Consider the following 12,274-nt stretch of genomic DNA (forward strand, 5'->3'; position numbering starts at 1 on the left):
TGTTCATGTAGCAATAAGGGAAGAATTTGATGAAATATGAAAGCACAAAGATTTGTCAGAGCCTGTATACAACTTTTTGTGGATGAGAAGTGTTTGGAACACTGCCTTCTACAACGCCTTGAAAATTAAGAACCATCTTCTTGTAACTACAGCAAAGTGTAGGTCTTCTGAAGCTTCCTTTTGCTCGGTTGGTGGTGGTGTTAGACCTTTTTCTGACCTGTGATGATTTGTTTTTTGTCTATCCTCAGTCTGTGGCAGTATTCCAAGAGGAGGTACTATCAAAACAATTTAGAATGAGCTGTGACAAGTGACAATTGCATGGATGGTACAAAAGGCTTTTACAAATAAGCAGTATTTAATACAACAGACATGAATGCATGTTTTAATGAAGAAATTATTCACAATGATAATATTATTGACTTGTTAAGATTAAACAGGTCTGCCATATGCTGTGTCTAGTGCTTCAGATGGTTCAAAATTTATTTTAAATTTTTTCAAGTTATGCATATTAACAACAGATGCTGAATGTTGAAAGGATCCAATAATTGAGGGGAAATCATTCCAAAGCTGAGTGAAGGTTTTTTTTCTCCTTAATGATTCAAAGTACTTTGTATATAGTGACTCAGAAAGTAATTTCCAATTGGTGATGTAGCTCAAAGCTAACTCTTACACATGACATATGGATTATCTCTGTCTTACTACCTTCAGAGTTGCCTCCAGTTGCTGAGGAATGGGTTGGTTGAACCCTTACCTCAGAACCCCATACCCAACCTTTCAATTATTTTTATAAACCCCTTTCAGAAGTGCATCCACCTGCAACCCATCTGTCTCTGAACCATAGGCTGATGGTTCTGCATACATGGAGCTCACACTGATGGTTGATGCACACCCCTGGTTTGCCCCAGTCCTAGCTCCCTGTATGGCTGAGGGATGGAGGGAATGATGCAGCAAAACCAATGCACTGACTGGTACACTGCAAGGAGGGACCATGTGCACAAGAAGGCTTGAGTAACTCCTGTATTCATACAGAAACAGTCTGTGGGTGATTATAGATTTCAGACTTTGGATGGTTATTTTTTGCTCCAAGTCCAAAAGTTTATTTTCTCCCTATTTTTTCTTGCCCTGCCTCCAAGAGCCCAGGTTTGTTTCACAACACAATTCGCTGCTTTTCCTCCCAGCTGCAGCTGGTGGCACAAACCCAGGCTGTGACTGATGGCAACTTGTGACAGTGCCTCACAGCTACCATGGTGCTTGGCTGCCCCATTTTCACCAGAGCATTGGCCTGTCTTGTCGTTGGTGGGATTGGAATAACCAAACACAACTCCATGTGGCTGAGAAACAGTAGACAGAAGGACGCCACCTTGTGCTGCCCAGCCTCCTGGAGCACCAGCTGCCTCCTGCTGAGCATCTCACATTGTTGGAAGGGGGATTCTGAGCTGTGTAGGATTGATTCTCAGCCTCTCACACACCACGAGGCTCTCACAGATGGCAGTGCTAACAGCCCTGCTGCTGCTGCCAGCCACAGGCTGCCTGCCCAGCAGGTTACCTGCAAACCAGGAGCTCAGCAGGGGAGGCAGATCTCACTGCTATGCTGGAAAGCAGCAAGCTTCTCCTTGCAGCCCTCCTGGCTGCTGAGGAAAGGTCTCCAGTACTTAATGGGGCTGTAGGAATTGCAGGAAATGTAGGTCTAGGGATTAAAGCCATCATATTCTTTTGTATGTTTCCTGCAGAGAGAGAAAGAGAGAGAGGAAAAACCCACACAGGGAGATCTCAATGTAATGGTGATAATTAACATAAACAAGATGCAAAGAATGGAGAGCCCAGTCAGCTGTAAATAGCTAGCAGTGATCCCCAGTTGATTTCCAGTGGGCCGGAGACACAAAGCAGGGAATCCCTGAGTGCAAGTTTTATTATTTATATAGATTACTAGCTTCATTAACTTAGTTTGACAGAGCAGGCTGTAGAAAGGGAAAGTAAACAATGACAGGCAAGAAAGTCAACCCTATCAGCTTCTTGGCAAAGAGAGAGAATTTTAAATCCCAAAGGGACATAATGCCCAATGAGATACATTTGATCTTCATGCCCTTAACCCCTCACTCTTTGCCCCATGGGAGGCAGCCTGGTCATCTCCTAACTAGTTCTGAACCATTTACACCATCCCTAGTTTAATCCTGGGTGGGTCCCTAAAGGAGAGAGCACTGAGATGTCTTTTCCTTCCCTGGAAGGCATGAAGAGAATCCTACAGTTCTTCCTAATTTCAAATAGCTACTAGGATTTCAACAACCTCGAGGCTCCTGCTTCTACTGATTAGCTGATCAACGGTTTCAAAAGTCTGGGAGAGGGCTGGGAGCAAAGCAAAAGTTATAAAATGTGATTGAAAGCAGCCTGGGGGAAGCCCACCCAATCTGATTATATCAGTCCACAGTAAGAATGTACTTGAAACCTGCTCTTGAAGCAGGGAGTAGAATAACCTTTCCTGAAGGAGAGGTGCCAGTACTATTGGCAGGGCACCTTTGGGGCACCTGCAATTGCTCTCTTTGATTTTCAGTAAAGGAAGCTCTTGTAGGTGTGATGGGAAATCAGGTACAAAGGGCCGGAGTCAGCAATGGTCCTAGACCCAGAATGAGGTCCCTGAGTATAGGGAGGGGTATTTACTTGATATACTCACAAGGGACAGACAGGTTTGCTCCTGCTAGCAGGGGTTCTGCATGGCAAAAGGGTGGACTGTATGTTGGACAGTGAACTAATTCTGCTTGCAGAAAGAAGTTTGAGAGAGAAGAGAGTGACTCTGACTTTAGAAAGACTGATTTCCCTACGATTTCTGTGAGCCAGAAATGTTTGTTTGACCCTTCAGCAACCTTTTCTCTGGCAGAAGCAGGAGGAATTAAACCTTTTTTTAATGTTGAGTTTCTTGTGGGGTTTTTTTGAGGAAAGAAAAAGATAGTGGGCAGTGAAAGGGGAGGGCTGGAGGTAAAAAGTCGTATTATAATTCTTCACGCAGAAGTGGGAAAGACAGCAGTGAGTCCACCCCCAGAACAGTGTTTCTCCCTCTGACCTCATCTGGTGGGCAGATTGATGGATGAGTTGTACAGTTCTGTCCAGTCTGGCTTTTTTTTTTCCCCAGCTGCAGGTGTAACATTTTCAGCTTATGTCTGTACCCTGCATAATCTTAGTCATCTAATTATAACTCACCATTGACACCTCAACAAGCTAGATTCACTCAATTAAAACTGCACAGAGCATCTGTTGTTCAGCTGGTATGAAAAATATCAGCTTTGCCCAGTATCAGCTGGGAAGCACTCACTGTGCTCCTGTGAGTAATGACCTTATGGCAGGATCTACTTTTGCCTTTCTCAGATAAACTGCCATTCCCCAAGCATGATACAGATACAGCTTTTGCCATTTGCTTTGTCCAGTTTAAAGCAATACATTACACAAACAAATTAGTCTTTGGTGACTGCTCTGATCTGCCATTCTCAAGGTGTGGGAGAAACCACCTCTATCTGACCCTAACTAAGGTTTAACTGTTGTTTTACTTTGGCTGCCTGATTTCAGCTTTAGTGACCTTTCTTCAGTATCTGATCTGTTTTAATTCCTGATGAAATACTGATCCACTTTGTGTTTCTTAAGCACATTGCCTTTTAATACCAATCCCACAGCTGACCACAGGGAGTAGCTGATGTTTGATCAAGCATTTTTACATCTATAAATGTTGGAAATGCAGTGTATTTGCTGCAGTTCTGCTCCAAGTCCCTTCAATAGCTGTGCAGAAAAGCTTCAAACTGGGAAGTCACAGTTCTGGCCATCTAAATCTGTGCTCCTCACTTAAAGTGAAGACATCTCACCCTTCCCTGCCTCTCCCCATCATGTGCTTCTGTATCTCTGTTAATCCCCATGTTTAAGATGTGTAGAGCCTTCTGAGCTGTAGAGGCTGGGCCCTGGTGAAATCTCTGTGGTGATTTTTACAATGAGTAAGGGTGATCATAGAACCATAGAATGGTTTGGATTGGAAGTGGTCTTAAAGATCATCTAGTTTCAACCTCCCTGTCACGGGCAGGGTCACGTCCCAGTAGACCAGATTGCTCCAAGCCCCATCCAACCTGGCCTAGAACACTTCCAAGGAGGGAGAATCCACAGCCTCCCTGGGCAATCTGTTCCAGTGTCTCACCACCCTCACACTAAAGAATTTCCTCCTAATGTCTAAACTAAATCTACCCTCTTCCAGTTTAAAGCCATTACCCCTATCTTATCATTCCATGCCCTTGTAAAAAAACCCTCCCCAGCTTTCATGTAGCCCCTTCAGGTACTGGAAGGTGCTCTAAGGTCTCCCCATGGCCTTCTCTTCTCCAGGTTGAACAACCCAAACTCTCTCAGCCTGTCCTCATAGGAGAGCTGATCCTAAGTGGGTTTGCCATTTCCAATGGATGAGCATCCCCGTGCTCAGATCACCCACTTGCTGGTTCATGTATTTGCTATCTACCAGAAACACCAGCACCAACTCCATAGCACTTCTAGTAACGTTTACCAGAGACTGACACTTAGGAACAGTCTAAGGAGCCGTCATAAAGAGCATGGATTTGCTGCTGTAAAATGCAGAATATCTGGATCTCTACCTGCTAAAAGTCTATCAGTACATGTAAACAACTGGAATGAAATCACAGCAGGTGAGGAGCACAGAGCATTCTCAGAGAATCACAGTGGTTCCCCAGAGAGGGGTGGAGATTAGCAACTGCATTTCACATGGCAGCTTTAATGTGATGATTTGAATAAGTGGATTAAAGAAGCACACCAACATGTCTCTAAATCTTATTAGTGTTTATTACTCTGGATATCAGAGAAAACAGTAATTACATTGAACAGAGATTCTTAGAGCTGGATTCAGAGGTGGGGCTGAGCAGATGTGGCTGTGCCTCTGTCCCCATCGGCCTGTGGGACCCCCTGCCCTCTTGCACTGTGCAGGAAGAGGCTTTTGCAGGACCACTGAGCTGAGCCAAGGGGGCTGCTGAGGGAAGAGGAGAGAAAAGAGCTTCAGGAACACACTGGGGAATGCAAATAATTTCAGGGTGCAAAACTTAGTCCTGAGAGAAGGGCCTGGAGCAAGGGGCAGGCTCAGAGCTTTCTGGTATGAATGCAAGTCCTAACAGATTCAAGGCACATACGGGTTAAATCAGCACTTGAAGGAGGGTGCCCACTGTGCTGGGCACTCCTGAGCACCTCCTTGAGGTGACAGCCCTTAGCACTGCTGTAACAGCAGCTCCAGAGGCTGCTGGTGATGAGATGTTCCCAGTGCGTCTGTCACTGTGGGAACAATACACAAACTGAACAGTCCTTCATTTCTGTCTTGGGGGAAAGAGAGAAGACCACAGAGAGTGAAATCCCACTTGCTTCTTGCAGCTCTCTGCAGCAGCCACCTGCAGTCACTAACAGTGAAGAGAATGCTAATAAGCCAAACTGCAGTGCTGGTGAATGAGGGTACAAACTTAATGTGTAAGAAGGAAATGATCCCAGGTCTGCTGAGGTGTAGCAGGAGCCTTCCCAGTCCCTCTGCCAGGCGTTGGATTGCTCTAGATTACAGCTCTGTGTGAGGTTGTAAACATTATGGGCCATCTCCATGCTAGTTAGCCATTACAAACTGACAAATTCACAGCTTGAAGTAACATCATTCCAAGGAAAAAAACTTTCCAAGAAACAGGATTTTATTGTTATTTAGTGCTGCCTTTTGCTATATTGTTTCAGTGCTCTCTTGCTGCCCTACTTTCTGTTCTCTTCAAATGACCCCTGAAACAAATGCTGAAAAGCTTAAAAAATTTGATTGGTTTGTTTGGAAGGGTTTGGGGGTTTTTGCCTTTTCAAAATTACCAGTTATTCCAGTAACTTTCTATATTGAGCTTGAAGGAAAAACAATTTCCTAAAATTCAGCAAATGCAAAACATGCTTTAATAGGTCATTCAAATCTTTAAGCCAAGGTAATCACAGCAGATACACTTAATCACAGAGTGAGTGCAAGTAATGCCCACTTTAAAAGGACCTCCTGGATTCAGTGTCTCTGTAATGAGCTTTTAATACCCAGTTCCTCATTACTAACAGTAGCACAGCTTGAAATTCTGACAAAATTTGTGAAAAGGGATTTCAAATGCTTTCCCAACACTTCTCCCAGTGTGTGCATACACATCTGTGTATTTTTTTAACCAGATTAAGCTTGCTGAATGCTGATGAGCAGAATTGTATTCACAGTTTCACAGTAGGAGTACATTTCCAAACAGACAAACCATCCCCTCCTTCCCTTCCCCTCTTGCCTATTTGCATTGTCTCCCAGCCAACCCATTTGTGGCCAGTTGCAGAGAGATGCCCTTGCTGACCACAGTCAAAGAACTGTGTTGCTTCTCCAGCTGATCTCAGCTCAGTATCAGGCAGTTCCTGGTGCCATTCCAGATTCTGGCTGAGTAGGTGGGAAGAACCCTCTTCAGAAACATCTGGTTTCAGAACTTTCTGCTCTATGCTTGTCCATTATCTCAGATCTTTTCAGTTCAGGCAGAGAAGGGAAGAAACTATAAGCCATTAGTTGATTATATCTTCTCACTTTCTTGTCTGATTGAATAGTGAATGTCAAAGGAAATCGTTTCTTCCCAAAAGACCCATTCAAAAGAGAGCACTTGCCTCTCTGCTCCATATGATGGGTCTTTGTCTGGTCATGAAATGCTCATACCCAACTCAATGTCAATGGCCCCTTTCACCCACTGTTTCTTAACAGCCACCTCCAAAAGCACTTTTAAGGACAGTGTCAGTCTCTGGTGTTCGAAGTAGATGGCAGGTCGAAATCAGTTCTTTAAGAAATGAGTAGAAAGCATCTCAGCTCAGCTGTTCAAGCACCTCAGAATTGATATCCACTCCTCTGACTGGAGATGAAGCCACCTTGCAGTATGGCCAGCAGATCTGGGTTACGAGAGATGATGGCAGGAACACAATCCAGTGTCAGTAAAGCTGTGGTAGGTCTTAATGTCCCCCTGTATGGATGTGTTTCCACCACACATGATGTTTCCACCCTGGATGGCAGCATCAGGAAATCTTCTAGATGACTTTGTAAATAGGTTGTCCCTCACCCTGCATGGCAGCTGCACCTCTCAGAACCGTCATCACTCCCATGTTGTTTCTCATCTTGTAATACTGCTCCTCACCTTCCTACACATTGTGCTGCAGGTTCACAAGATGATGGGCTCCAAAAGCACAAAGCCCAGATTCCAGCCCAGTGGGGCTGGCCATAGCAGGCAGGTGGGCAGCCCTGCTCCAAAGGCTGCTATTCCAGCTGCTCAGCCAGCTGCAAGGAGAACATGGCAGGGAGGGAGAAAACCACACAGGGAGGACACAACACACCTGGCCAAGGGTGCAAGCCAGTTGTTTTGTAGAGAGGAGCTTGGAGGAAGCACAGGTGAGCTGGTGCCACTATGACACATGCCATGGGCAGCCTGGGGAGGGGGTGGCCCTGGCACCAGGAAGCCCCTGAGCAGGCTCTGCCCACCTGATTTCCTGACCCAGCTGAGACAGCTGCTCAGAAAGGGTGTTTAGGAGAGACTGAGACTATTCTTCAATATGGCACTAACCCAAGAGAATGACAGGAGTATTGTTAGTCCTCCACCCTGGATCCTGTGCTACAGACTGGATTCCAGGTAGATCTGCAGACTTAATTTTTACCCAATCCAAATGACCTGCACACTAAGATGCTCAGAACTTATATTCATCCTTTCTTGTCCCTCTTCTCAAATCCCATGTCTGTACTGCCAGCAATATCCAAAACAGATAGGAGGGCTCTTTGTTATTAATATAAGGCTATCTTACTGTGCTAACATCTCCTTGGCCTCTAACTCCTGTCAAAGAGGTACCAACATTTATGGGATGTGATGTCTGCTCAATCTTCTCCAGTAGGAGCGGAGGTGCTGGGGAAGACAGGCATGGGACTTGTGTTGCTATAATTGAGCCCTGAGGGCAAATGTCAGGAGCCAGGACTGATTAAAAATGGAAATTACTTACAGTGTTACTGTATGAAGGAAGTGCACTCCCACCAGCTCTTGTTCACAGCACCACACTGGCCATAATGCAGTTTGTAGTGGGTCCAATTTTCTTCTTTCTCCAGGCAAACATTTTCTTTAGCTCCCTCCTGAAGCTGTCATGGAGCCAGGCATAGAGGAAGGCATTGGTACAAGCAGACATCATTGCAAACCAGTGGCACAGCAGCTGGATGAAGTTGAAATACTGCTTGTCAATCAAGCTGATGTCTATGTCCTTTATCATGTTAAAGATGTGCAGAGGCAGCCAGCAGACTCCAAAGGCTGCCACCACTAAGACCAGCAAGCGAAAGGTCTTTCTCCTCCTTGCTCGGTCCCACTCAGCTTGGCCCTGGGTGACGTTGCCTGGGACCACACGGTTTTTCAGCTTGACTGAGATCCTCAGGTAGGACAGGGAAATGACAGCCAGTGGCAGTACATAGGTGATGATAAGGGTGCTGTAGGCATAAGCCAAACGATCTCTTTTCATGTGGAACCAAAACTCCTCGCAGATCGAGAAGTCCAGCTCTGGGAACTCAGCATGGTAGGTGTGCACCAGGGCAGGGGCAGCCAAGGTACAGCTCAGCAGCCAAATGGCAGCCAGGATATAAGCACAGAGGGGGATTGTGAGCCTCCTGCGGAAGGGGTACACCATGGCATAGTACCTGTCCACAGCTATGACAGTCAAGGTGAAGACAGACACAAACACAGTGACAGGTTGCATCAGGAAAACAAAGTAGCACATGAAGCGCCCGTACACCCACCCTCTGGGCTCAAAGGCATAGGCGAGGGTCAGGGGCACGCAGGTTGCACACATGAGCATGTCTGAGAAAGCCAGGTTGCCTACCAGGAAGTTGGTGACGTTGTGCATTTTTTTAGTCTTGCAGATAACATAAATGAGCAGGTAGTTCCCAATGACACCAATAAAAACCACTAGTGAGTAGCAGGGGATGATGAGCGGCTTGAAGGACTGAACAAACTGGAGCCCTGAGAATAAATTGCTGGCGTTGCTGTGGATGGCAGAGAGGAAGCTTTGGGAAGTTAAATTGTCTGAATTCATCATTTCCCCCCTTTTGTTGTCTGCCGGCAGCTGAGGGAAATAGTTACCACTGTGCTGCTCCAGCACTCAATCCGTGGGGATAATGAATGGATTACTGCCTGTCCAGAGGTTACCACATGGATAGTAAACAAGCATCCATAAAAGCAAAAGGTGAAGTTGTAATCCTCGTGAGGCAGCTTTCAGCAATTCCTAAGAAAAATCAAATACAACCAATTTCCATTAAAGTCCTCCTGTATTTACTATTAAACCTAGGTTTTGACAGCATGCCACTTAATAAACGTTTAATGCAGTGAGTACTTACTGCTGTGGAGTTTTAATCCCATATGATTTTCCTCTGGATGCCAAGAAGTGCCCTAGATGTCTGTCTTCTGTAAATCCAGGAGCCTGTGTGTGTGTCAGAGAGAGAGAGAGAGAGAATATATGAGTGAGAAGGAGGGTGATGCGTATTTACAAGCTAAGTGTTTTTAAACAGTCTTCACTACTAGGTCATGACAGGTTTGTGTTTAAGCTTTTACCCCTATTGGCTCTCCTGGGTATTACGTTGCTCTTTGCGTGTTTCTTACTGATAGTAATTAGTTCTTGAATATCCTCTAAAAAATTCTCTTCTCCTTACAGTGCATCTATAATTGCCCCTCACAGCTAAAAATCAATTTGCATTCATTAACACTAGTCTTCACGGCATCTAATCCAATACTCACTTTGCCAGAGTCCTCAGAGTGTCCAAAAAAGCTAGCTCTGAATTTGCTGCTATCATCTGGCTGTAAAATAGAAATTTAATAACATGCTGAAGTCAAATAAATGTCTATGCCACTAGAGGGACTCAGCTCCGTACCTGGTGAGTGAAGTTAGGGTTAGAAATGTGCATTTAGCTTGTAGCACGAAGGATCTTGATTTGTTTAGATTTATTTTCTAATGGTGGTTTAATGTTTGCTCTCCCTCTCTGAGTATTTTCAGTGGGGTTTGCACATCTTTAAAAGTAAATGCATGCAAGCATCTCAAAGGAAATATTAGCATCCAAATAGCTTAACTGTAAGGCTTTACCTGCAGTGAAGTACAGTAAAATGTTTCTAACATTGCAGCTGACCAAAAAATATTTGTGGTATTTCTTCATTCCTGCAGCAGGTTTGTTAACCTTTTCTGTACCAGACAACAAGTCCCAACCAGCCTGTAAAAAAGTCTATACTTGTTTTGTCAGGTTCAGACATTAGAAAACAAGAAAAAGCATAGGATGGGTGCTTAGAGAACACCCATTTAAGCAGACATCCCCATCCAGCTCTTAACCTAATGCTCTCATCCTCCCTTAATCCTCCTCCCTTTTAACTGCTTCTGGGACCAGGACCTCACTTGGTGAAAAACAGTGAAACTCCACTTATACCAGCAAGGGAAACTAAAAACCAGCCATTTCTGAATACTTCAGAGCAGAGAACTTTGCCAGGTTTTGCAAGGCACTTGGGGGATTTAGACACAACTTCAATGGACAGTTTATTTCCTAACCCCTTAGACTACTCTAAGGAAATATTAACCCATCATTTTCAGACCCACATTCTTCTTTTGATTTGATGTCATTTGACATAAACCAAAAGTGTAAATCAATTTAATTTGTGTTATGATCCTTCCCCTCATCTAAACTAATCTGGTGTAGCCCTTCTTCAGACCAGAGTCATTCTCCCATGACTCCTTATGATGGATGGGCATTTCAGACACAGTAAGTGCTGCCTCTCTGCTGCTACATTTATGGTTAGATTATGGTCTGGACTGGAATATGGCTGTAATTCCAGCCCAAGAGAAGAACTAACTGAGTGGCTCAGTAGTGCTATTCTTCACATCATGGATGTAGCCACCTTCCTATGACCCACATAAAAAATAGGATGTTATGTGCCACTTGGGAGCCTTCACCTCTGTGAACTAGGTGGGACCCAGAGGAATATAGCACCTTTTTATCCCTACATACCTAAATCCAGAATAGGAGAGGGACATGTACCACTTGGTGTTAAGCAGCTTGCTGCACAAGTAATTCCTAAATCCCATAAAAGCAATTGTTTCACTTCATGTGGAATAACAGTATGGTCTGATTTAAATCCTGCCTCAGTGAATCTATGATGATTCTGTGATTCAGTAGGATTCCAGCAAACTTAGGAAGCTGTCTGTAGTATAAGACAAAGGATACAGAAAAATGAAAAGAAAACATGTAAATGGCCTTTGTACTGTCCACATCCTACTGGAATTGCAAGGCTTGTGCTAGGAGAGAAGCCTCACAATAATATCAGTGCACATGTAATAATAGAAAATTTCTATTTCTTCCTCAAGAGCTGTACAGTAGATCCAATAAGTATTCTCATTGTATTGCTATGAGAAAAAGGTCTGTACTTCACTGTGTGAGAAGAGAACATCTAAAGTAGCCTTCAAGGTCACCTAAATGCTCAGGTCACAAAATCCTGTGTGTAACCTTAGAGGTTCTTTCATTTCAAGCTGTACCAAGCAATTTTCCTGCATTTCCTCTTACCTTTAAATGTGTTTTCTTACCTTTGAAACCAGTAACCAGTGCACCCTCTATTTGAAGGTTCCCACCCTACTTCTGTTAGTGATTTTGTTTGTTTTGAGGCAGAAAATCTCTTCAGTTCAACTGTACTCTACAGCCAATACCTGGAAAGATAACATGTAACAGGGGCTTGAGTAAAAAAAGTCGTTCAGCCTTGTACCCCAAAGAAATCCTCTTTCCTCCTTTCAAAATGGCAAATATTAATCTTGTTTAGAATTTCCTAGGCTAGATGACAGTCTGTGCTGAACTGAGTGGAAGCCTATTTTGTACACAGAATTTTCTCATTAAAAGAGAAAAGGTCACAGAAACTGCATTACTGTCATTCTAGAACTGTTTTGACATTCCAAGTGTATAAGGGTGTCACACATAGCAATGCTGATTAGTGTCTAATTGAAACCTTGAGTCAATGGAACATGTTTTACCTAGAGCCAAACCCAGACTTCTCAGAAACATTTTGTGAGCGTTCCTGATCTCTTATGCTAACCTGTCCAACCCTGTGCAGACACTGTGAGTACAAACATTGTAAGCTGCTATGTGACTTTTAGAAAGTAGTAAACCTCTTAAAACACTAAGGCTGCTCCTTATGTGGATGTCTTATCATCCCTATATTTCCTAACTAAAACAGCATGATCCAGG

The 12,274-nt window shown here is 44.1% G+C and overlaps 1 protein-coding gene across 1 annotated transcript; it reads right to left on the minus strand.

Moving 5' to 3' along the window:
• Positions 1-8,043: 8,043 nt before the first annotated feature.
• On the minus strand, positions 8,044-9,128 carry PRLHR (prolactin releasing hormone receptor). Its single transcript, XM_010003965.1, has one exon. It carries the CDS (start codon positions 9,100-9,102, stop codon positions 8,068-8,070), a length of 1,035 nt encoding a protein of 344 aa, XP_010002267.1. The 5' UTR covers positions 9,103-9,128; the 3' UTR covers positions 8,044-8,067.
• Positions 9,129-12,274: the final 3,146 nt, after the last annotated feature.

This window comes from Chaetura pelagica, unplaced genomic scaffold (assembly GCF_000747805.2).
Source record: "Chaetura pelagica isolate M959 unplaced genomic scaffold, ChaPel_1.0 scaffold248, whole genome shotgun sequence".
NCBI lineage: Eukaryota > Metazoa > Chordata > Aves > Apodiformes > Apodidae > Chaetura > Chaetura pelagica.